The 23910-nt window shown below is 38.1% G+C and overlaps 1 protein-coding gene across 7 annotated transcripts in view; it reads right to left on the bottom strand.

Annotated features, from left to right (window-relative positions):
- Positions 1–2089: 2089 nt before the first annotated feature.
- LOC133542169 (dystrobrevin beta-like) overlaps positions 2090–23910 on the bottom strand; it is a 66694-nt gene continuing 44873 nt past the window's right edge. For 5 of the 7 annotated variants that reach the window (XM_061886052.1, XM_061886050.1, XM_061886049.1 and 2 more), the window contains 8 exons: positions 23730–23843; positions 16750–16846; positions 16522–16542; positions 12702–12849; positions 10839–10928; positions 7399–7446; positions 6847–6878; positions 2090–5192 (listed from right to left, as the gene is read on the bottom strand). In XM_061886052.1, coding sequence (XP_061742036.1) covers positions 6874–6878; positions 7399–7446; positions 10839–10928; positions 12702–12849; positions 16522–16542; positions 16750–16846; positions 23730–23843 — 523 coding nt within the window. In that variant the 3' untranslated portion in view covers positions 2090–5192; positions 6847–6873. The remainder of the gene's footprint in view (positions 5193–6846; positions 6879–7398; positions 7447–10838; positions 10929–12701; positions 12850–16521; positions 16543–16749; positions 16847–23729; positions 23844–23910) is intronic. The other 2 variants (XM_061886053.1, XR_009804081.1) reach the window with 2 other exon arrangements.

Consider the following 23910-nt stretch of genomic DNA (forward strand, 5'->3'; position numbering starts at 1 on the left):
TGATCATTTATTAAGTAATTGATTAACGTTGAAAAACTTATTGGGGTGTTACCATTTAGTGTTCAATTGTACGGAATATGTACTGTACTGTGCAATCTACTAATAAAAGTTTCAATCAATCAATCAATCAATTAATAAATGCCTACTGAGCCTATGGTGCTGTTAAGTTATTGTGGCTCAATTTGCCTTAATTTTTTTTTTTATTATAAAGTATTATTATTTAATTTATAATATTGTTTTAATTGCTTAAGAGATATTCCTGGCTCTGAATTTGTTCATTGCTATTTTTATGTTTTTGTGCATTATTTGTTGCCGTAATCATTAAACGAACAGGTTACTCATCAGTTACTCAGTACTTGAGTAGTTTTTTCACAACATACTTTTTACTTTTACTCAAATATTTGGGTGACTACTCCTTTCTTTTGAGTAATACATCTCTAAAGTAACAGTACTCTTACTTGAGTACAATTTCTGGCTACTCTACCCACCTCTGTAACTGAGTTACTGAATGTAAAAAAAAAATAACGCATTGGACTACCAGTTACCGCCGAAAATAACGGTGCTACAGTAACGCGTTAATTTGTAATGCGTTAGTCCCAACGGTGGAAGTAACTACACTACAATAACTACATGACATTAACTACGTTAAATACTTAATTTAACTACATGAAATAAACTACACTATAAACTCTTGATAATGGCTACAGTATGTGTAAATCGAGCAACAAAGATGACAGTATTCAGAGCCAAGATAAAAGTGAGCCCATAAAACCTAAGCTCACAAGGTAGATGTTTTCAAGACATTGCAAGTGATTAAGTTTACAAAAAGTCCTTTAAAATTAGAATATTGCCAACATGGAATGATGTTGCTTAATAAGACATGTCTATATTTTTCTTTGTGTAAGCAGTAGCCAAATGGAAAATAAACCTTTGAGACTAAATGTTAAGCGCACATTAAAATTAAAATATTTTGAAAAAAAAAAAAAAGAGTTCTTAATTTGTTGAATTTCACTACTAATACATTTCCTTTTTGACAGTGTAAAGCAGTGGTTTTCAAATGGGGGTACTTGAAGGTATGCCAGGGGGTACGTGAGATTTTTTTAAAAATATATTCTAAAAATAGCAACGGTTCAAAAATCATTAATAAATATATTTATTGAATAATACTTCACCAAAATATGAATTTAAGTTCATAAACTGTGAAAAGAACTGCAACAATGCAATATTCAGTGTTGACAGCTAGATTTTTTGTGGACATGTTCCATAAATATTGATGTTAAAGATTTCTTTTTTTTGAAGAAATGTTTAGAATTAAGTTCACGAATCCAAATGGATCTCTATTACAATCCCCAACGAAGGAACTTTAAGTTGATGATTACTTCTGTGTAGAAATCTTTATTTATAATTGAATCACTTGTTTATTTTTCAACAAGTTTTTAGTTATTTTTATATCTTTTTTTCCAAATAGTTCAAGAAAGACCACTACAAATGAGCAATATTTTGCACCGTTATACAATTTAATAAATCAGAAACTGATGACAAAGTGCCTGCTTTATCTCTTTTTTTCAACCAAAAATGTTTTCCTCTGATTAGGGGGTAATTGAATTAAAAAAAATATTCACAGGGGGTACATCACTGAAAAAAGGTTGAGAACCACTGGTGTTAAGTGTTGCTGTTCATTGCAGCACCAGTCTTAATCACGTATTTTGTAATATTAGAAGTAACTACCAACCAAATGTTAAAATCATTTTTAAACCAACATTATTGATTTATTAGCTAGACAGGATGTGGCCGAACAGCGGACAGGGTCGTAACCTGACTGAGTATATAGGAGGTGATGCCTTATTTATGGCAGTCAGTGAGGTCACAGACAACAACAATGAGCTCCATTCAGCCTATAGTTCAGGACCCTATACCTTACACACACACATACACACACGACCTCTACATGGAAAAAGCCCATGGAAAAATATTATTCACAATGATGACAACAAATCAAAGAACATGGTGGAAAACCTAGATTAACTATTTGCTAAACAGGTGTGATAACTCTTGTGTGCGCTTATGTACTGTATAAGTGAGAGCCCAGTTTGATGATAAATATCATTTATTGCAGACCCAACACATCACTCGCACACAGGTTCAGCGTTGTTTACAGTTTCAAGTAAGGTAGCAGGGGAAACATGAATAAGCACATTTAATGACCGTCCTGTTCTATGTAAACCTGAGGCATCATAAACAGGGCCATCTTTAATGTCTTACTAAAAATCGAAAATGTTTCTTTAAAATACTGAGCTTGTACAAGCTGGTTTCTTTGGTTTAATGCTTGCGCACACACGCACACACAGCATGGTGGGCTGCTGTGTTTTTTTTTTTTTTTAATAGCTTAAAGTAGGCAGCAAAACCCATTTCCATAATCCACTGCAGGGTTCAGAAAGCTTGAAATGAAAAAGGCAAAAGAGTAGCAAAGTGTGAGGAGTCATTTTGGCCTCTCTGAAATAGATTAAGTGATAAAATGAAAACGTTGAGAACGTTTAAGTTTAAACTATATGAACTTGACCCGAATGGTTTTAAATACCGTAGCGCAGTGGTGCAGGGGTAGGGAACATATGGCTCTAGAGCAGTGGTTCTTAACCTGGGTTCGATCGAACCCTAGGGGTTCGGTGAGTTGGCCTCAGGGGTTCGGCAGAGTCTCCGCCACGGAGGTAAAGACACATCAGACTTATTGTGTAAATAAAAACTTCTCCCTATCAGCGTATTATGGATACCCCCAAACAATATTCCCTCTAATTTTCCATCTGATTTGCAGGTTTTGTGATTGATTGATTGATTGATTGATTGAAACTTTTACTAGCAGATTGAAAAGGAAGAGAATACATTATATGAAACAGTACAGTTTACACAGTACACTACATATTCCGTACAATTGACCACTAAATTCAACTTCTTTAAGTCGGGGTCCAGGTCAATCAATTCATGGTAAGGTGTGTAATTTGTTGTGAGTTCATATACTGTGTTGGTTTTGTTCTTTGGACAAGGTGATGTTCATGCACGGTTCATTTTGTGCACCAGTAAAAAAAATATGACTTTTTCTTGAACTTGAAAAAAAACAAAAACATTTTATTTTTCACTAAACAGGGGTTCGGGGAATGCACATATGAAACTGTTGGGGTTCGGTACCTCCAACAAGGTTAAGAACCACTGCTCTAGAGCCAGATGTGGCTCTTCTGATGACTGCATCTGGCTCAGATGAAGTGAAGTGAATTATATTTATATAGCGCTTTTCTCTGGTGACTCAAAGCGCTTTACATAGTGAAACCCAATATTTAAGTTACATTTAAACCAGTGTGGGTGGCACTGGGAGCAGGTGGGTAAAGTGTCTTGCCCAAGGACACAACGGCAGTGACTAAAATGGCGGAAGCAGTAATCGAACCTGCAACCCTTAAGTTGCTGGCACGGCCACTCTACCAACCGAGCTATACCACCCCCACAAATCTTAACTGACATTGCTTAACATGATAAGTAATGAATAATTCGGCTGGTAATCTCAGTGTTAAAAATAACCAAATATCAACGAGACTACAAAGCCATCAGCAAAAGCATGCAGCTCTAGAAGTTGAAATAATGGTAAGAAGTATTTTATGTATTATTGGTTAGCTTCAGAATAACAGTTTTATTAAAAACAGTAAGAGACTTACTTAAATGCACGCATTTAGTTGTATTCAGTATTAAAAAAATATTAAATGGCTCCCACGGAAATACATTTTTAAATATTTGGCTTTCGCGGCTCTCTAAGCCAAAAAGTTTTCCGACCCCTGCCCTAGTGTTACGCAGGCTCCATTTAGTGGTATGCCAAATAATCACTTATTCAAATATTCAGTGTTACTGTTCAAACTGTAATGTTACAATGCCAAAGATAGATACAACTTCTGCCTTGTTTTTAAAAAGTACATTGTGTCTTAAAATAAATATTTTAATATTCATTAATTGTATTTTGACTAACATTTGCATCAATACTATAATGCAGCCCCGATTTTTTTCTAAAGCGTGACTTTTCAAAGTGTGAGGCTCTATGTATATTGAACACTTGGCAATTTTGTCTGCTAATAAATAATTTAATATTCAACTATATTCATTAATATATCATATATCATTGTGACTTATATTTGGGTCAATACGGCAATAGTACAGCCCGGATTTTCTTTTAAAGATAGTTTTCTTTCAAGTGGGAGGCACCAAAAGAATTAAAGGGAGGGGCAGCGGCATGAGAAAAATAAAATAAAAACATATTTTCAACCTGCTGTTCTAACGTTACGTATGACAACGCAAAATGAAGTCATTTTTATTTCTCACAGTGAGAAAAAGAATATTCCACAATAGTAATTTTCCGGGTAATCAGGGAGGTCCGCTGTGTCACACTTGAGGAAAAAGCCTGCTTCATCCAAAGCTACAGAGTGGTAATGTAGTACAAATGTCTCCTCCCACTTTGCTGTTGCATACAATATCTTAATAATATATGTTTAGCACCACACACACACACACACACACACACACACACACACACACACACACACACACACACACACACACACACACACACACGCACACTAGTCTGACCTCCTCAGTACCAAAGCAGGCAGCATGAGCTGCTATAATATGAGCACCTGTAGAGTTATTCACACGTGGACCAGGACAATCGCGCTTGGATACAGCAGCAAGTGTCCCACTAAAGATTCATGTCTCAGCAGGATCTGACCTCACTCGCTTACATACGAACTCTCACATGGCACATACCATCAATTAAAAGCAAAAATAAATACAAAGCACACAGTGCTGAAACTTAACTCATCTCTTGACCTTCTCTTCCCACCTCAACTACATCCCGACAACCCCTCCTCTTCACGCACATCCTCTTACTTACTTGAACCGCCGCATGCCTTAAAAAAGAAACACACACACACACACACACACACACATGCGCCACGGCACAAATCAGTAGGCTCCAGATTCTTCTGCTGGAAAAAAGCAAAATGACCGTGACAAAGACAAACACTGATTCAGAGCTATACATCAGTAGAGGACCAGAAGGCCCTTTTGGTGTCCAGCATTGTGATTGGTTGATTGGCACTTGTGCTCATCAGGAAGTCTCTTCTGTCACCGTTTAGCTCCTCCTTGGCCGGGATGACATCAAGCTGTACGAGGAGAGCGAAACTCGGTCAGACATAGTTGATGATGATAATGCTCGATGACAATATTCGCTTTTACAGTGAAATTTGAATTTGATACTTAAAGGCCTACTGAAACCCACTACTACCAACCACGCAGTCTGATAGTTTATATATCAATGATGAAATATTAACATTGCAACACATGCCAATACGGCCTTTTTAGTTTACTAAATTACAATTTTTAATTTCCCGTTGAGTTTCTTGTTGAAAACGTCGCGGAATGATGACGCGTATGATGACGCGTGCGCATGACGTCTCGAGTTAGAGGGGACATACTAGCGCAGCACCACTTGCAGCTAAAAGTTGTCTCTTTTCATCAGGCAATTAAACAGTATTCTGGACATCTGTGTTGCTGAATCTTTTGCAATATGTTCAATTAATATTGGAGAAGTCAAAGTAGAAAGATGGAGGTGGGAAGCTTTAGCCTTTAGCCGCACAAACACACGGTGATTCCTTGTTCAAAATTCCCGGAGGTGAAGCTTTACTATGGATCAGAGCGGTCAAGCGAACATGGTTCCCGACCACTTGTCAACCGGCAGTTTTCGGTGAGAAAATTGTGGTAAAAAGTCGCCTCTTACCGTAGATCTGCTGAGCTTGTGTCGTTCATGCAGCTGCCGTGACTTTCCTCAGACACTGGCGTCAACACACCCGTGGACACACCCCTCCGACTATCAGGTACTATTTAACTCACTAAAACACTAGCAACGCAATAGATAGATAAGGTATTTCCCAGAATTATCCTAGTAAATGTGTCTAAAAACATCTGAATCGCTACCAATGCAATCACCTTTTTTTTTTTAACTTAATTTTTTTTTCTAGTCCTACGCTATCAATATCCTCAGCCACGAATCTTGTAAACATTGATTGATTGATTGAAATTAATGGGGAAATTGTCGTTTTCTCGGTCTGAATAGCGCTTGCAGCTGGAGGCTCCCATTATAAACAATGTGAGGATGTGAGGAACCCTCCCACCGGTGACGTCATCATCTGCTACTTCCGGTAAAGGCAAGGCTTTTTTATTAGCGACCAAAAGTTGCGAACTTTATCGTGGATGTTCTCTACTAAATCCTTTCAGCAAAAATACGGCGATATCGCGAAATGATCAAGTACGACACATAGAATGGACCTGCTATCCCCGTTTAGATAAGAAAATCTCATTTCAGTAGGCCTTTAAAGGCCTACTGAAATGAGATTTTTTTTTATTATTGTGGATTTTTTAAATGTGTGTTACGATTTTATTCCCTCACTTTTTAAAGAATGTTAGCATCTACTGTCCTTTTGGGCACCTTCTTTTTAATGTGTTGGCATGGAAAATTGCAGCAGTACCTAGAGGAAGTCCGACTGAGTCAGTTCTAAGTCTGAGTGCTTGTTTGCCAAATTTGGTCAGTGCCTGTAAATGTACTGAATTTGGTACTAATACTGTCACTACAATGAAATATCAATTGTCTGGAGGCGACTGATTAATATCTGCTCTACAATATCATGCTTAGTTGTTTCAGATAAATAATCAAATCAATACAACAATTCATTTTATTGATTGTAGATAGGTCAGTGATTGATAGGACATCGCTAATAAATGTGTTTCTCTTCCAAAAGGCACTGATATGACAATACTTACTGATTTTTTTCCATCCCGTGGTCCAATTTAACCTGTTAAAAGAAAAAATGTTTTAATGAGAAATAAAGCAAGTTGCTACTGAGAAGTTTAACAAGAAGCAGACGCTGCAGGTGCATGCAGTTCCTTTACATCTTTAAATCTAACGGTGTGTGATATACTGCAGTGGACCTCCTGTCTGTGTGTCAAAGGGTTAACCCTGCAGGTTGGCGATCTTAATGATATTCAGTCTGAACCCGGGGGCAGACCAGGAAGCGGGACTGCACGCTTTGCCTCTGCGGCAGCCGGCACGTAGTGAAGTACCGGATATAAAAGAAAGAACGTTAATGAAGCAAGCTGCAGTAAGGGGCGAGGAGAGTTAACGAGGCACATGGTGAGCCATGCACAAAGGAGACAGTGAGCTATTGTAGAGTCTGTTAATTAAAGTACACCTCACATGCTTGTTAAATTAATGTTAAATGTGTATGAATCTATAATAATAATGCCGCACACAGGGTTTTCTAAAATGAACAGCAGTAAATAATCTTCATTAAATAATAAATAGATTAAAATTACCTCTGTCCTTGCCGTTTAGCAACCTCTCCTCTTCCTCACGGCCATCGTCTGGTCAGAAAAAGGTTCAATGTTAGCTGCATGAATATGACAGCAATAAAATATCCCCATACTTAACGGGTATATACGAATTAAAAAACTAATGTATTTACCAGCCTTGGTTCCACTACAGACAGCGATTTTAAACTTGACAAACAAGTCAATGGCATTTTAAAATCGTGTTTTTATCACCTTCGTCTTTTAGTAAAGGTTAAAACGTTTTTAACTTTTAACCTTTTTGAACAAGTCGTGCATGCTTTTATTTCAAGTCGCCTGGACTACTGCAATGCACTTTACGCTGGCATTAGCCAAAAAGCTCTCTTCCGGTTGCAGTTAGTCCAGAACGCGGCAGCACGACTTGTAACAGGGGCCAGGAAACGCCAGCATATAACCCCAATTCTTCAGAGTTTGCACTGGCTCTCTGTTCATTTTAGAATTGATTTTAAAACATTGCTGTTTGTTTTTAAATCTTTACGTGGACTGGCACCTCAGTATATCTCGGACCTCATCCAAATTTACACTCCTGCGCGCGCTCTGAGGTCAGAGAGCCAGTTCCAGCTCGTGGTGCCCAAGACCAGTCTTAAAACCAGGGGAGACATGGCCTTCTCTGTGATCAGCCCTAAGCTCTGGAACACTCTGCCCCTCCATGTTCAAACTGCTTCCACAGTGGAGTGTTTTAAGTCTCGTCTTAAGACCCACTTTTATTCTTTGGCTTTTAACACTACGTGAGTTGTGTGGTCCTCTGTCCTCTGTTGTCCTCTGTGTTTTTTATACAATTTGATTTCTATTTTACTGTTTTAATTGATTTTACCCTTTAAAATTGTTTTAATCATATTTATTTTCATATTGTTTTTATATTGGTTTTATATTTATTTATTTTTTGTTTTTATTCAGTCATTGGTGGAGCATAATATTGTTTTTTAATATTGTTTTTAACATAGCTGTGCAGCACTTTGGAAACGTTCTTGTTGTTTAAATGTGCTATATAAATATAGTGGATTATTCCCGATCAATTTTTACACTTCTGACAAAAAAAAACAATATTGAAGCTTTGAGTATTGACAGAAATTGATAATAATCCGGTATGATATCAGCACAAATCATGGTGAATAGTTTCAATATTTTGTAATGTGGAATGTTAGAAAAAGTAGTAATACGTAGGTATGAGAAACACCAACCTTATGATTTATGCTTTTGAAGTGGAAGTTATTTATTTTTAACGACATCTGGTGACCAGAATAATTCATCAAGGAAACTCATGTTGAATGATGCGGACACGTTTGTTACTGGATACTTTTTCTAATAGTCTTCCTGACCTGCTCAGTGGCCTCGTGGTTAGAGTGTCCGCCCGAGTCATACCAAAGACTATAAAAATGGGGTCCATTGCCTCCCTGCTAGGCACTCAGCATCAAGAGTTGGAATTGGGGTTTAAATAACCAAAAATTATTCCTGGGCGCTGCTCATTGCTCCCCTCAACTCCCGGGGGCTGAGGGTGATGGGTCAAATGCAGAGGATAATCTCACCACATCTAGTGTGTGTGACAATCATTGGTACTCTAACTTTTAACTTTTAATCTGTAAGTAATATGCAACTATTGTTGAGATCCGCTTTTCTGTTCTCTACATATTATTGTTTATTGTTCCATTTTGTTTTCACTCTCCGTCTGATCCTCTTATTTCCTGTTTAGTCGGTCACCATGGTAGCTCATTAGTTCACCTGTCCCTTATTGTCTACGCGCACCTGTTTCTTCTAATCAACTTCCTTATTTAAGCTCGCCCCTTTTCGTTATTCTTTCTGGGTTTGTAAATTTGCTTATATGCAACAAGTGACCACCGCTATGTTTCATTATTAATCGCTAGCTTTCATGCTACAGTTATTACTTATTCTTAGCTCTCATGCTAAATGTTTTGTTTTCTCTTTTGTGTGCCTTCGTGCCAATGTTTAGTGTTTTTCTGTTTATTATTCCTAGCTCACACGCTAGCTTCCTTGGTTTGCCTTTTGCTTAGCTCAAGTGTTTTTGTTCATAGCTCCGTTCTGTCATTTAAATACATTCATTTAATCTTACCTTTGCTGTGTTCTTGCTCGACGCATCCACGGAGGGACAAACCCGGCAGCGCCATGCCTTCCAGTCCTTACAACTATGATGACTCTTTGATACTTTTTAAACTGCAATATTGTTTAGTTAATGACACTTGATACGTACGTTTAGTTTGTGTGCTATTGTGTGCTTAGCTGTTGTGTAACTGCTAGCTCCTGGAAGCCTAGAGCCGGTTGACCTTAAGTAAATTATTTCACTAAAATACGAAAAAAGAACAAACTTGTGTGTTAATTGGAGGACATCTAGATGTTAACTGGCACTTAAATCGGAGATTTCAGATTAAAGCCGATATCATCCGATACTTGTTTTTTTCCGATATCGGACCGACATCTGATATCATAATCAGTTAGGGACACTGCTATATTTTACCTCAAAGCACAAAAACAAGCAGGTGGATTTGTTAGACTGCACAAAAACTACAAAACAATTGTTCACTGGTTGCATATGTGCCACAGCAAAACGCCAATAAATATTGCAAAGAATCGGTATAAAAAACGGAATTGAAAAAAAATGGAATTTATGCCGTAACAATAGATTTGTTACAGCTCAATAATTGTAATTTTGTAAGTGGCGAGCCAAATAACATACAAATAAATACAATATAAATAATAATTAAAGTATGGTTTCATTCTTGATGGGGATACATCATCATCTTTGTGTCAACAAAATCTATGTTATGCTGGTTTAATCTGCTGCCTCTTTATGTTAAGAATGTGCACTGCAAATTGCAGGAACACAGTGTTGTCAGTGTGACCCACAAGTATGGCGGTTCATAATTATTTTCATTATTGCTCTTGCACTTTATTGTTTTATTTGTTAGTAACATAGGGACGGCGTGGCACAGTGGGAGAGTGGCCGTGCGCAACTCAAGGGGCCCTGGTTCAAATCCCACCTAGTACCAACCTCGTCACGTCCGTTGTGTCCTGAGCAAGACACTTCACCCTTGCTCTTGATGGGTGCTGGTTGGCGCCTTGCATGGCAGCTCCCTCCATCAGTGTGTGAATGTGTGTGTGAATGGGTAAATGTGGAAGTAGTGTCAAAGCGCTTTGAGTACCTTGAAGGTAGAAAAGCGCTATACAAGTACAACCCATTTATATACATAAGCATAGTCAACATCATTAGGTTGTATAGTTTTTTCCCCTCAGTCTTGTATCATGCTGTAAATAAAGTGGAGGAGCCCATAGAAAATAGTTTTGTTTGGACATCATTTGTCTAGAGGGCTAACTGTACACTACACACTCAGCACTAGACACCATGTGAGTATGTGTGTGAGTGTGTGTGTGTGTGTGTGTGTGTGTGTGTGTACCTGAATGAAGCTCTTTGACCAGTGAGGACACTGTGTTGGTGATGGAGTCGGCTGCCACAAGGAGGTCATTCCTCAGGTTTCTTCTGGGGCCTGATGACATTCAAGAAAGAAAAAAAAATCCTATTAATTCTATATCCATCCATCCATTTTCTACCGCCTATTCCCTTTTGAGGTCGCGGGGGGCGCTGGTGCCTATCTCAGCTACAATCGGGCGGAAGGCGGTGTACACCCTGGACAAGACGCCACCTCATCGCAGGGCCAATACAGATAGACAGACAACATTCACACTCACATTCACACACTAGGGACAATTTAGTGTTGCCAATCAACTTATCCCCAGGTGCATGTCTTTGGAAGTAATTCTATATTTTTTTGCAAAGCCAGAATATTTGCTACGTCTCACAAAAATGGTGCGAGTACTGTAGGCCTGGACCGATAATACATTTTGCTGGACAATATATTATCCAACAAATTATTGCCGATAAACGATATTACTGTCAGCATTATTTTTTGACCAATTTAAGCACTACTGTGATCACAAGATATAATGGCAATAATGCAAGGATTTCTTTCAAACCCAATAAACTTAAATATTATTTGTGTTTCGGTTTTATGCTCCTAAAATCTGGAATACTCTTCTAGAAGATGTAAGACGGGCTTTAACGTAGGCAATGTTCAAATCCAGACTGAAAACACTTTTTAAAGATTGTACATGTGACAATAGGAAGTATTTAATCTACACACTTTGATTTTAATCTGAATGATGGTTATTTTTTATGATTATATTTTATATTTGTAATTTGAATTATGATTATGATTTTTTTATTTGTGTTTTTTGTAATTTTCTGTGAAGAAGTTTGATTTGCATTGTGTACGAATTCTGCTTTAAAAAATAAATTTGCCTTGGACTTTCCTGATGTCTCAGGGGTTTTTTTTTTACTGTTATACCTGGAATGTTAAGAACTTTTAATCATTCTACATAAGTAAATAAAATAAAAAATTACTCAATCTCTTTTAGCAAATGTTGCACTAAACATTGAACAATTTAAATTACAGTTTTTTCCCTGTTAAAAAAAACGATTCTGGTGGTTTGTTTAGTTTTTTGTTATAATCACTTTCCAACAATTTGGCCATATTTGCTTGTTTGTCCATGTTAAAGGGCTCATCTTTGTGGAGGGGGGCGTGGCCTTTGGGCCTGCCGCGGAACGGGTTGTGCCAGGACCGGCCTCGAAAACAGCAACAAGTGAGTAAGATAGCCCAGGTGGGAAATAATCAACTGGGGCCTTTATTAGCAGCAGCCGGATGGGGGACGTTGTTGGAGTTGGAGGTGCTGATGAGCGGCCGCAAGAAGAAAAGACATTGTGCTGGAAAGCAGAAGCCTATTGCTATTTGTGAAAATAAAACAGTGTTATACCATGAATTCCGGGTTCTCCCGGCAGTGTGTGGTGGTCCAAAGAACCCACTAGAGGGAAACTTCTACAATCTTGCTCAGTCTGTTGAAGCCAACATATTCCCACACTGGATATTTGACTTTGCAATCATCTTTTTTCCTCCTAATTTTTGTTAACCTGCGGTGCTTCTTACAAGCAAGTCGTGATTAGAGAGGCTCTCTGCCCGTGCATCCTGTTGTGCCCACTGAAAAAAAGATTGTGGATGGCCGACATGAGGATTCACACCAATCATTTAATTCTAGTATTGCGTAAACGTGCTAAAGTGTTAAGAACAATGCACATAGTGAACCCTCGTGCACCCTATTTGAAAGTGAACAAGAAAAAAAAAAACATACGCGGAGATGGCAATTTATCGTTTCGTTAATGGATCTATTGGTCAGGTATACATAACAAAGAGGCTAGTGAGTGATACCTTGGGCGAAAGCCTCCTGTACATCTCCGCCCACCCCAGCGAGGGAGTCTTGGGGCGAATACATCTGGGGTGACGCGGTACCCATAGAGCGGACAGGTGATGGACTCGGTCGAGAAGGAAAAGCGTGGGAAGAACCAGCTGCCTGCGCCTAAAAGAAATGTATTTGGGAATATTATGCTGAATATATGAACACATACTGTATGTGTTTATTCAAAGCAGGAGTGTCCAAACCTTTTCCAGCGAGGGCCACAAACAGAATAATTAAAGTATGCAGGGCCCAATTTGATAATATTTTTTAAATAGGAGATACTAGTAAAACCAAAACAATGTCGGTCAATTTCTGCTAATATCCAGACAAAACATCCACATCTTAGGTTTATATTATAGTAAGGTTGGCAAAATTAACGAGTTAACTCATTTTATTAATTAACAAAAATATTGCATTAATAATGTATTTTTTGGACTATAAGTCGCAGTTTTTTTCATAGTTTGGCCAGGGGTGCGACTTATACTCAGGAGCGACTTATGTGTGAAATTATTAACACATTACCGTAAAATATCAAATAATATAATTTTGCTTATTCACGTAAGAGACTAGACCAGGGGTAGGGAACCTATGGCTCTAGAGCCAGATGTGGCTCTTTTGATGACTGCATCTGGTTCTCAGATAAATCTTAGCTGACATTACTTAACACGATAAGTAATGAATAATTCCGCTGGTAATCACAGTGTTAAAAATAACGTTCAAATTATAAAACAGTCTCGTGCATTTTAATCCAACCATCTGTTTTGTATCGCACCTGTTCAAGAAGTCGCATTAATGGTAAGAAATATTATATTTATTATTGCTTGGCTTTAGAATAACAATGTTATTAAAAAGAAAAAGAGAATTATTATACTCTAAAAATTTTGGTCTTACTTAAAAATGCACGCATTTAATTGTATTCAGTGTTAAAAAATATTATATGCCCCTCAAGGAAATACATTTTGAAATATTTGGCTTTCATGGCTCTCTCAGCCAAAAAGGTTCCCGACCCCTGGACTAGACGTATAAGATTTCATGGGATTTAACAATTAGGAGTGACAGATTGTTTGGTAAACGTATAGCATGTTCTATATGTTATAGTTATTAGAATGACTCTTACCATAATATGTTACGTTAACATACCGGGCACCTTCTCAGTTGGTTATTTATGAGTCATATAACGTACACTTATTCAGCCTGTTGATCACTATTCTTTATTTATTTAAAATTGCCTTTCAAATGTCTATTCTTGGTGTTGGGTTTTGTCAAATAAATTTCCCCCAAAAATGCGACTTATACTCCGCAGCGACTTATACTCCGAAAAATACGGTAATTTGAGTAATCATGCTATTTATAGTGCCCTAACAAGCTTTTTTACCTTAACCACTTTACGGCCAGTGATCAGCTCAATGCATACATCAGTATAAAAAATAGTGAGTAGACTGACTGGTGTACTCACTGGCAAATTTTACTCCAAAATACAACCTGAAAGAACTTTAGATAAAACTGTTGCCAAGTTTTGTGCAAATACATGACTTGCATTCAAGTAAAACGTTTTAAAACGTTCCTGGATGACATTCTGTCAATACATTTGTACAGGTATTTGTGTACAAATATTTGTTACGGCGCACGTCTGTTTTTCCCTCTTCTGCAGGAGCACTCAGCAGCTCCACTGTGAGCGCATCCAGACACGCCCCCACGCACACTGCGCAGACCGCGCCTACTCGCCGCCGCAGCCGGAGGCAATCATCAATCAGAACACCTGGGAGTGACTACAGACGACAGGATAAAGAGCCTTGCCACTGACTACTCCTCGTCGGAACGTAGCCCTGCTCGCAGTAAGCTTCACGCCTCTGACTTCCTAGCCGCGTTTTTCTCCCGTGCTTTTTTCCTCGTGCCTTGTGTTTGATCTCCTTCGTCTCTCCTTTCTTCCACAGTACCTGTCTCAGCTGCCGCTGCCATATTCCCCTGAACCCTGATTGCCCTCCTGATACACCGACACATTGCCTGGACTTTGGACGCCCTCTTCTGCACTACGACCCCGCTTGGACCCCAGACTTCTTTACTTTCCCCCTCTGGATTTGCACGCCACCATTCAACACGCATGACAGCACTCCTTACGGTATCTTTAAATGTTAATTCCAGCACACAGTTTACATTCAAACACATAGTAGCATACACATCCTACGTATCCATCAATCACTCAATAAATACATTGAGTTTGTACTTCCGCAGTTGTGCCGTCTCCTTCCCCCGTCTTACACTTAACAATATTGGTGTATTTTCTAAAGCAAATTTTAATTATGCAAGAGTTATCAGCTGTTTTTAATCATGATTAATCCAAATTCCAAAATGTGTATAATATAAATTTTTTTTTAATCATTTGACAGTGCTTTATCATAGATAAAGCATACAATTAATGATTATTTTCAAAATGATTTTATTTATATTTATGTTTTTATTCAACTTTTTGTAATTGTATACATCTTCAAAGCACTTAAAATTCCCTTGCATATTGTACCCTGAAATAAATTAGCCTCGCCTAATACATACTTGCCAACCTTGAGACCTCCGATTTCGGGAGGTGGGGGGCGAGGTGTGGTTGGGGGCGTGGTTAAGAGGGGAGGAGTATATTTACAGCTATCCATCCATCCATTTCCTACCGCTTATTCCCCTTGGGGTCGCGGGGGGCGCTGGTGCCTATCTCAGCTACAATAGTTCAAGAAAGACCACTACAAATGAGCAATATTTTGCACCGTTATACAATTTAATAAATCAGAAACTGATGACATAGTGCTGTATTTTACTTCATCTTTTTTTTTTTCCAACCAAAAATGCTTTGTTCTTATTAGGGGGTACTTGAATTAAAAAAATGTTCACAGCGGTTACATCTCTGAAAAAAGTTTGAGAACCACTGCTCTAAAAGCCGTACATAGTTGTTATTGTCACATACTGTATGCATGCACGGTAGATGGCAGTATTGTCGTGTTTAAGAGTGTCACAACATTGCTGTTTACGGCAGACAAACTCCTTTACCGTAGACGAAAACGTGATTACTGTTGTTGTGTGTTGTTGCCTGCGCTGGGAGGACGTAAATGAGACTGCTTAACAATAAACCCATATAAGAAACCAAGAACTCGCACTCGATCATTCTATAGTTATAACGTCATTGGGCAGGCACTCTGTTTATATTGTGGGAAAGCGGACCGAAAAAAGGCTGTCGACACGTCACTCGGGTCCGCATGGAGCTGGAGGGGGCGTGGCCTCCAGCGCCGCCTGAATTTCAGGAGATTTTCGGGAGAAAATTTGTCCCGGGAGAGGCGCTGAATTTCGGGAGTCTCCCAGAAAATCCAGGAGGGTTGGCAAGTATGGCCTAATACAACCCCCTTGATTTATTAGTTATTATTAAATTATTTTTATACACCGCCAACTTAACCGGTCTTGAGGGCTTTGGCACACTTGAAAATGTAACGTAACGTAGCAATTTGTACACATGGATGTACGAAAATCATTAAAGACCAGCAACACGTACGGGTCGTCAGCCATTATGGTTTTCAGGTCCCATTTTTGTGGGTAATCAGGCTTAGAAGATGTTTTCATAGTTTTGTGCGTAATGTTTTAGTCCGGGATGTATTAATTTTGTCTTTAAAATATGTTGCAGGCCGCACTTTGGACACCCCTGATTTAAAGAATTCATTGTAAAATGCATTGCTATAAAACAAACTTATACTTAGTTCTGCCTCCTATTGTAAATTCAAATGATTCAGGCCTTCAAAAGAGGTGGGTTTAACTTACTGCCTGTCGCTGTTCCTCATCCTACAGGGTCAGAGCGCGGGCAGGTAGAAACAAAGGAAGAAAGGAGCATGGAAAGAAAAGAGGTCAGATACAAACAGCGCTAGAGCAGGCCCGACTCTCAATGAAGAAAGGAGAAGTGAAAGTAAGGTGAGATATAAAGAATAAGGGACACGTTGCCATCTTTTGTGTCGATTAGACAAAATGCCACTCTGAATTTGTGTGTGTCACCTTTAGAAGCTTCATCAATCCCTCCAGCTGCACCATTAGTTCTCTTCTGCTCTCTTGTAAAGACGACATTCGCTGCTCCAGCTCATCTTTCCTCTGTCTGCAACATATCAAATCACTGCTGTCACTTCAGAGGCAGAGAGTCCGTTTATTGAGATAGGAAGATTAAAAATGACTGACACATATGTCAAGATGCACACCGGCGGAAATTCAATGAAAAACGACAAAAGGGTGTAAAATATCTCGATCGGTAAGAGTTACTAATAATAACGGCTGCTGAGAAGGTGATTGGCTGCTAGCTCCCATCTCTCCAGGACCTAGAGGCGTGTGGGTCGCATCACAGCTGATTCTTCTTACCCTGGTCACAAACTATTGTCCCCTTTCCCCTCAGGCAGGTGACTACGGTCCATCCAGACCCACACCTCCCACCACCTGAACAGTTTTATCCTCTCGGCCATCAGCCATATGAACAATAACAAGATCTGATAGCTCACTTACAGCTCGTCTTATTACCTATTCTGTCTTATATGTCTTTTAGGTTGCACGATTGCACCAAGAAAAATTCCTAGTTTGTGAACCCGTTCTCAAACAATGGCAATAAGAACTATTCTGATTCTGAATTTAAGTGCTTAGAGATTTTCTGACAGTAATTCACACTAGCGACTTAATAGGCAACCACAATACAGAGATCCATTCAAAAAAGTGTCTCCAAGATTAGGCAAGAGGGCAAACAAGAATGTATGATGCTAATTTATCAAATAGCTAAAAAGTAGCTAAGAATTATGGCATCCTACATGTCGTATATTCAGGTTGGTATGGTAATATTGACAATATCTGCAGATGAGGTACAAACATAGATTACAACTATTCAGAGGACTATGCATATTAATATGGTCAATATATTAACATTGGTAAATTTGAGTAGCAACAAACATCCATAATGGCACCAATGACAACATAAACGCCAATAACTAGACTATATTAATAAAGTTAAAGTACCAATGATTGTCACACACACTCTTGGTATGGCGAAATTATTCTCTGCATTTGACCCATCACCCTTGATCACCCCCTGGGAGGTGAGGGAGCAGTGGGCAGCAGCGGTGCCACGCCCGGGAATAATTTTTGGTGATTTAACCCCCAATTCCAACCCTTGATGCTGAGTGCCAAGCAGGGAAGGAATGAGTCCCATTTTTATAGTCTTTGGTATGACTCGGCCGGGGTTTGAACTCACAAACTACTAGCTGCTATTAATTCATAGTATTAAAACATGTCTAAAGAATACTCAATCTGAAAGGACAACTAAATTATTAAGGTGCATTACAATACTTTTGAATATCTTTAAAAAGCTCTTGTGTCAGTGGTATAGGTCAAGAAATTAAACTTATATTTTATATATTCATTACACAATGACATTTTTCAATATTTCATCATTTCTTAATTATTTTGGTGACCATGATTATAGGCTACAAATGTTATAACTAATAACATTTCAATGACTCCCACAGTTTTTTTAAAAGCAAATTTGACGTATTTTTGGCCTAAATCAAGTCTTATACATGTGTTTATATATTACAGTACAGTGTTTGTTTTATTACTAATTATTATGTTGTGGTGATCATTATAGATAGCAAGATATTCCATTTCTGGTTTAACAGGAACTTCTATTTCCTATGCCCATGGTGCCATTGTTTATGTGGCTGTTTTTCATTTTGAGTGGAAAGTAAATCTGTTGATGCACTTCATCTTCCACTTCTGTCTCATTATATACAAATCTCACATTAGTGAGCATTTGACGTGAGCGACGCTAACTTTGCCAGGACGATCGAGTTAACCAACATTTGGCAGACCAATTTACCAAGTGGTTTCAGCACATAGAAGCCTAAACGAGAGATTACTGTATTGAGATGGAGGGTCCTGTAAATATTGTAGCACAGTGACCTTTACACCAGGTGATGTTTAACTTAAATTAAAATGCTCAAATTATTGTTAAGGATGCACTACATTGTTTCGTAAGCATGTTGGAAATAAACTGAAACTTAACTGAACTGAACTGAATACAGGTTACACATTGAAATAACACAAAAGGATAAACATGTTATTATAATGATAACATGATATGATGAATGGGACCAAAAAGAATTTAAAAAAGTCGTTATCAAATACTTTTTGGTCCCATTTGGTTTTATAAAACATTTGGAGTGTTTCTGTATTTGTATCTGAAGCAGCACTATCTATACTTTGACTTTGTCTTAAAGGGGAACTGCACTTTATTTTTGGAATTTTGCCTATCATGCACAATCATTATGAAAGACATGACGACGGATGGATTTTTTTTTTAATGCATTGTTAATATTAAATAAACGTAGCAGAGCCAAAGGGAGCTCCTCTATTTCACCCATAAAGTCCAATAAATAACCATTCAAAAACTGCCATTATTACTCCATTTACATTTTGTGACTTGAATATTAATTAAGTATTAGTGATATTGTTATTATAAGCACTAACACAGACAAACTATTTATAGCAGCGCTGTGATCACTTCCCTGTCTCTGTATGTTTACTGAAATATCATCGAGTGGTCTGCTGCTTTGCTGCTTCCTTGCTCCCTGTAAGTATTGTAGATAATAAATCATGCATCTCACCGGGACAGACAAAGTTTGAGAGGGTAATCCAACAAGTTGGTACACTTTGACAGCCATTTAGGACCTGGAAATGGCGAGAAAGACACAAAAAGACATTTGGTTCCCCCCAAACCCAGCTTCTTCTTGAGTATTATGAGTCATTCTTCACCTAAATGGGAATATATGAACATCCCAGCAGTCGGTATCCTAATGACAGCAGATTTTGTACAGTAAGTGATGTTTTATTATGTTTGTTGTCTCTCATAAAGTCTTCAGTGAGTAATAATCAGTGATGAAGAAAAAAAAAGTAAATGTGATGCATTTTTTAAATTAATGCGCCAGGTATGCTTAAAATTATCAAAATACGAGAATATTAAATGTTATTACAAATGTGCCCGTTACTACATTACATATATACTTACGTCATGTATATAAAATCTCAATGGCGGTATTTGGATGTTTTTAAGGGCTTTATAGGCTCCATTGTAAGCAAACTTTAATGTAATTTATATAATAATTACAATACATTAAAAAAAAAAATCCATCGTCCTGTCTCTCATAATGATTGTAAACGACAGGAAAAATTGCAGAAAAGTGCAATTACCCTTCAAAGTCCAGTTCAAGGAAATATTTCAGCTCAGATATATAATCCTCCATATTGGCAAACACATTAATTCATTCATTTAATTTCATTCAAGCAGTAAAACAACAGTTTTTGCATCTGACAAAAAACACAAATGTTGGCTTCCTGTATTACAAATGCAATGTCTGTTGTAAAGTGTAAAAAAAAAAAAAGCTTCCGCTGGTTAAACATTAAAGAGACATGCTTCTGCTACCTCGAGCAACCCCACTTCTGCTTGCATATTGGAGTACCTAAGCCTCTTGCTTCTCTATGCTCGGTTTTACAGTCCGATTATAAAGAATATTGATGTCACACTTACATTAAAGGGGTCATATATAAGATTTTTTCTACATTAAAATAGTGGTTCTTTGGTCCAAATTTTGTATATATTGTTTTACAGAACATCTTCAAACTGCTTTCCGACCGTCTCTTTAGGATGTGCAGTCTTTTTGACGTGCCTCTTCTTAGACTGCTTCTTCTCCACCACCTTCTTTGTTGTGGTGTTTAGCGCTTTCATAGCGAGTTTACAAGCAGATATGAGTTTTATTTATACGCTAATTTGTATTAAAAATGGCAACAGCGCAGGATGAATGTTAGGGATGTCACGGTATGAAATGTTCTTATCGCGGTAATTGTGACCAAAATTATCACGGTTGTTATTGTCGCGGTACTTTTAAATGTGCTTAACATTTTCAAAAAGTACTTACTGTATACTGAAATATTTTAACCAAGTTTTTTTTTTTTAAAACAAATTTAAAATTATTTCCTTTGTTGAAGAAACATTATTGTAAATACAATTTAATGTGCATATGAAAGCAACACAAGTGTGAAGTATAATGTAAGAAACAAAATAATAAAACCTTTTTTAAAAAATAAATGTGAAAATTGTGCAAGATTGTACTTTATGGATATAAGGACTAAACATTTAAAACAAATGTAAACAATTTGCAAGATGGCACCTGATGGCCATAAGACGTAGCTGCACTTTTTGTCCATATAGATAAAAGTGTTCATGTATGAGATCTAGTCTTATATGTAGAGCTGCACAATTATGGCTAAAATGATAATCACTATCATTCATTATGTTGGGTAAAACAGTGTTGGGTTGGGGTGTGAACGTGACATAATTTGTAAAGTCTAAAAAAAAAGGCTATAGATAAATGTTATTCATTTATTTAAAGAGAAATATTTGTATTTTTGTTCAATAATAGTAACAATGTGTCAGCTTTTTTTCCATTACATAATGCCTTTCTCTCTATTTTTACATTTTGATAAGTAATGTACATTTTGTGTACATTGAAATGTACTAAATGTATGTACATGTACATGCTACATCGAGAGAAATCTATTAAGATATTGGGCATAAATTTTCTTATAAGAATTTATAATACACTATAAAAAATTAACAAAATGCTATGTCACATGAGTGTTTTTTAAGTAATAACTTTGTAATGAAAACTCCACAAGAAATAAAAAAAAAAACATGGTGTTTACATTTTTCTATCAATATAAAACAAAAAGCAGTTTGTTTAATAAAATAAAGTCAAATTAACAAGCTCTGTTCTTTCCCAACACAGCTTGCATTCAATTTGATGAGATGACAAAACATTTTAGCTAGTATTGATTTTATTACAACACTAACAAAGTTAGTAGTTAATTAAAGGATGAGCAACCATCCCAGTAAACAAACTAAACACTTTATAAACAAGTTGTAGGAACGTTCCCCACAGGTCGCCTGCTGCTGGTTTACTCACGTCATTATTTCTCAGTCACAGCAGGTTAGTGAAGGACACTGTGTTGAGAAAGTGAAAGCAACATCAAATATTTTTCTCCTCCGCTGTTTACTATTAGTGTTGGACAAATGCGTCTGTCGCAATATTGTCCACACTCTTCGGCATTGAACAGTAATGCGCTCTTAAACGCACGCCCAGACTCTGCGGTGCGGAAGTGAAGCGAGGGGAATAAAAAGTGAAAGGAAGTGATTGGCTTCGTTTACTCCAAGGAAAAATATACTTGAGCAAGGTTCGTGTAGTTGCTTTGCGCCATGTTTAACCAAGCGATATGGCGCTGGTGCGCATGCGGCGACTTGGCTTCCAGGAATTAAGCAGTGTTGCCTTAAATCAGGGGTTTCAAACTCACTTTACCTGTGACCCACTGGATGCAGAGTCTGGGGGAGGCTGGGCCGCAAAAGAAGATAGCATACTCCTTAGCATGTCTAGTTGTATTATGACGTTTCAAATTGTATCCCTTGTGCACCGCAACTTTCTCTGTTCAAATAAGACACGTCGGGGTGCCCCTGTGCTCGACAGAGAAATATTGCATCGCCCACTTTTCCCGGAATTGTCTTTGCTCATCCCTGCAGGCTTTGAAAAATATATTTTTGGGGTTGTGGAATATATTTCTTTTTAGCAGACACACGGAGAATAATGTAATTTCCGCAATGTGTGTCGTTCCGCTTTTCCTCCTTACAGCAACACGGCGGATGGTGGATAAGTATAGCGAGCGCAAAAATGTGACGGCTCCTGGAGTGTTATCCGGCGTCATATAGAAATATATGTAGTGTTCATCGTGTGAGGCAATGCAAATTAAACATAAAAAAAAACAAATGACAATTTGAATTGGTCCAGGCTATTGGGGACTGTTATTACTGATGGACAGGTGTCGCGGTGTGACTGCAGCCAGGCACGTAAGAAAACCCTCGTCTCCATGGCAACGTCTCCGTCGCTTTCACTCACTTGCCGCTTTTCCAGTAACGCAGGGGTAGGCAACCCAGAATGTTGAAGGAGCCATTTTGGACCCAAATAACACAACGCTGTCAAGCGTCATTCATATAAAACTTGCGGGCCGCACTAAAATTAAACTTTCATATTAAGGTAGGGGCCGCAAAATACGTCTCGCGGGCCGCGTGTCTGAGACCCCTGCCTTAAAATAATTAATAAATCACGATAATTAAAAACGTAAACGGTATTGCCAACTGTCTGGAATGTTATCATGGTTTATCATTACACCGTTACATTCCTAATGCATATGCATGTACGAGACAGTCTTCTTCACAACAAGAGGATAGAGAGAAAAAAAAGGAGCTTATGGACTACAATAGAGGACTACAATGGCGGACTTGTGGAAAGCACTTCAGGTAGAATTTTACCAAATATGGAGAAATCTGCTGACGTCACCAATGGCAAAAAAACCCACCAATGGGGCAAGTTCCAAACGGCACATTTGAAAAAAGGCAAAATTGTTTTATTAATATCTCCTGAATGCCTCTAAGGTTTGATTTAAAAATTCCGGAACTCATACAGATCATAAAATACACAACAGCAGGTACCAACAGGTGAGACTACATTTTGACAACAGCGGTCATGAGAACAAGGATTAAAAAGATAAGGCTCCAGCATATTTCATCAGTGTATCAAAACGATACCCATAACACAGTTTCACAGTCGTTCCAAATCCCTCTTGTTAAGCTTGTTGTTTACTGAAAAGTATTTTTTGTTGCATTGGCTTTCAAAAACATCATCTGTTAATGCCATCTGCCTTAAACACCCCCCACCCTGTGTTGTAGTTTGCAAGGCTCTGTCAGACACTGCTTTACACACAATGTTGACAACTCACAAAATAATGGGCTGACAATTGAATGTTGCTGGATGTTTATAAAAATTTAAAAATAGCATACAGAGAGACCCCGTGTATGTAAGCGCAATATGTAGGGTAGCTCCTATTGAGTGTGTGTTTACCTGAGCAGGCGAAGCTCCGCCAAGAGAGTTGGGTTGGTGCTGCCCTTCTCCGGACTGGGCTGGCACATGGCGTCATGTTCTGAGCGGAGACGTTTGATCTCTGCCAAAATTTCTCTGGGTAATGAAATACAACGTGGTCAAGGTCGAGGAGGGGTGAACAAAGCTGACCAGGCAGGAAGAA

The sequence above is a fragment of the Nerophis ophidion genome, linkage group LG24, assembly GCF_033978795.1.
Source record: "Nerophis ophidion isolate RoL-2023_Sa linkage group LG24, RoL_Noph_v1.0, whole genome shotgun sequence".
Taxonomy (NCBI): domain Eukaryota; kingdom Metazoa; phylum Chordata; class Actinopteri; order Syngnathiformes; family Syngnathidae; genus Nerophis; species Nerophis ophidion.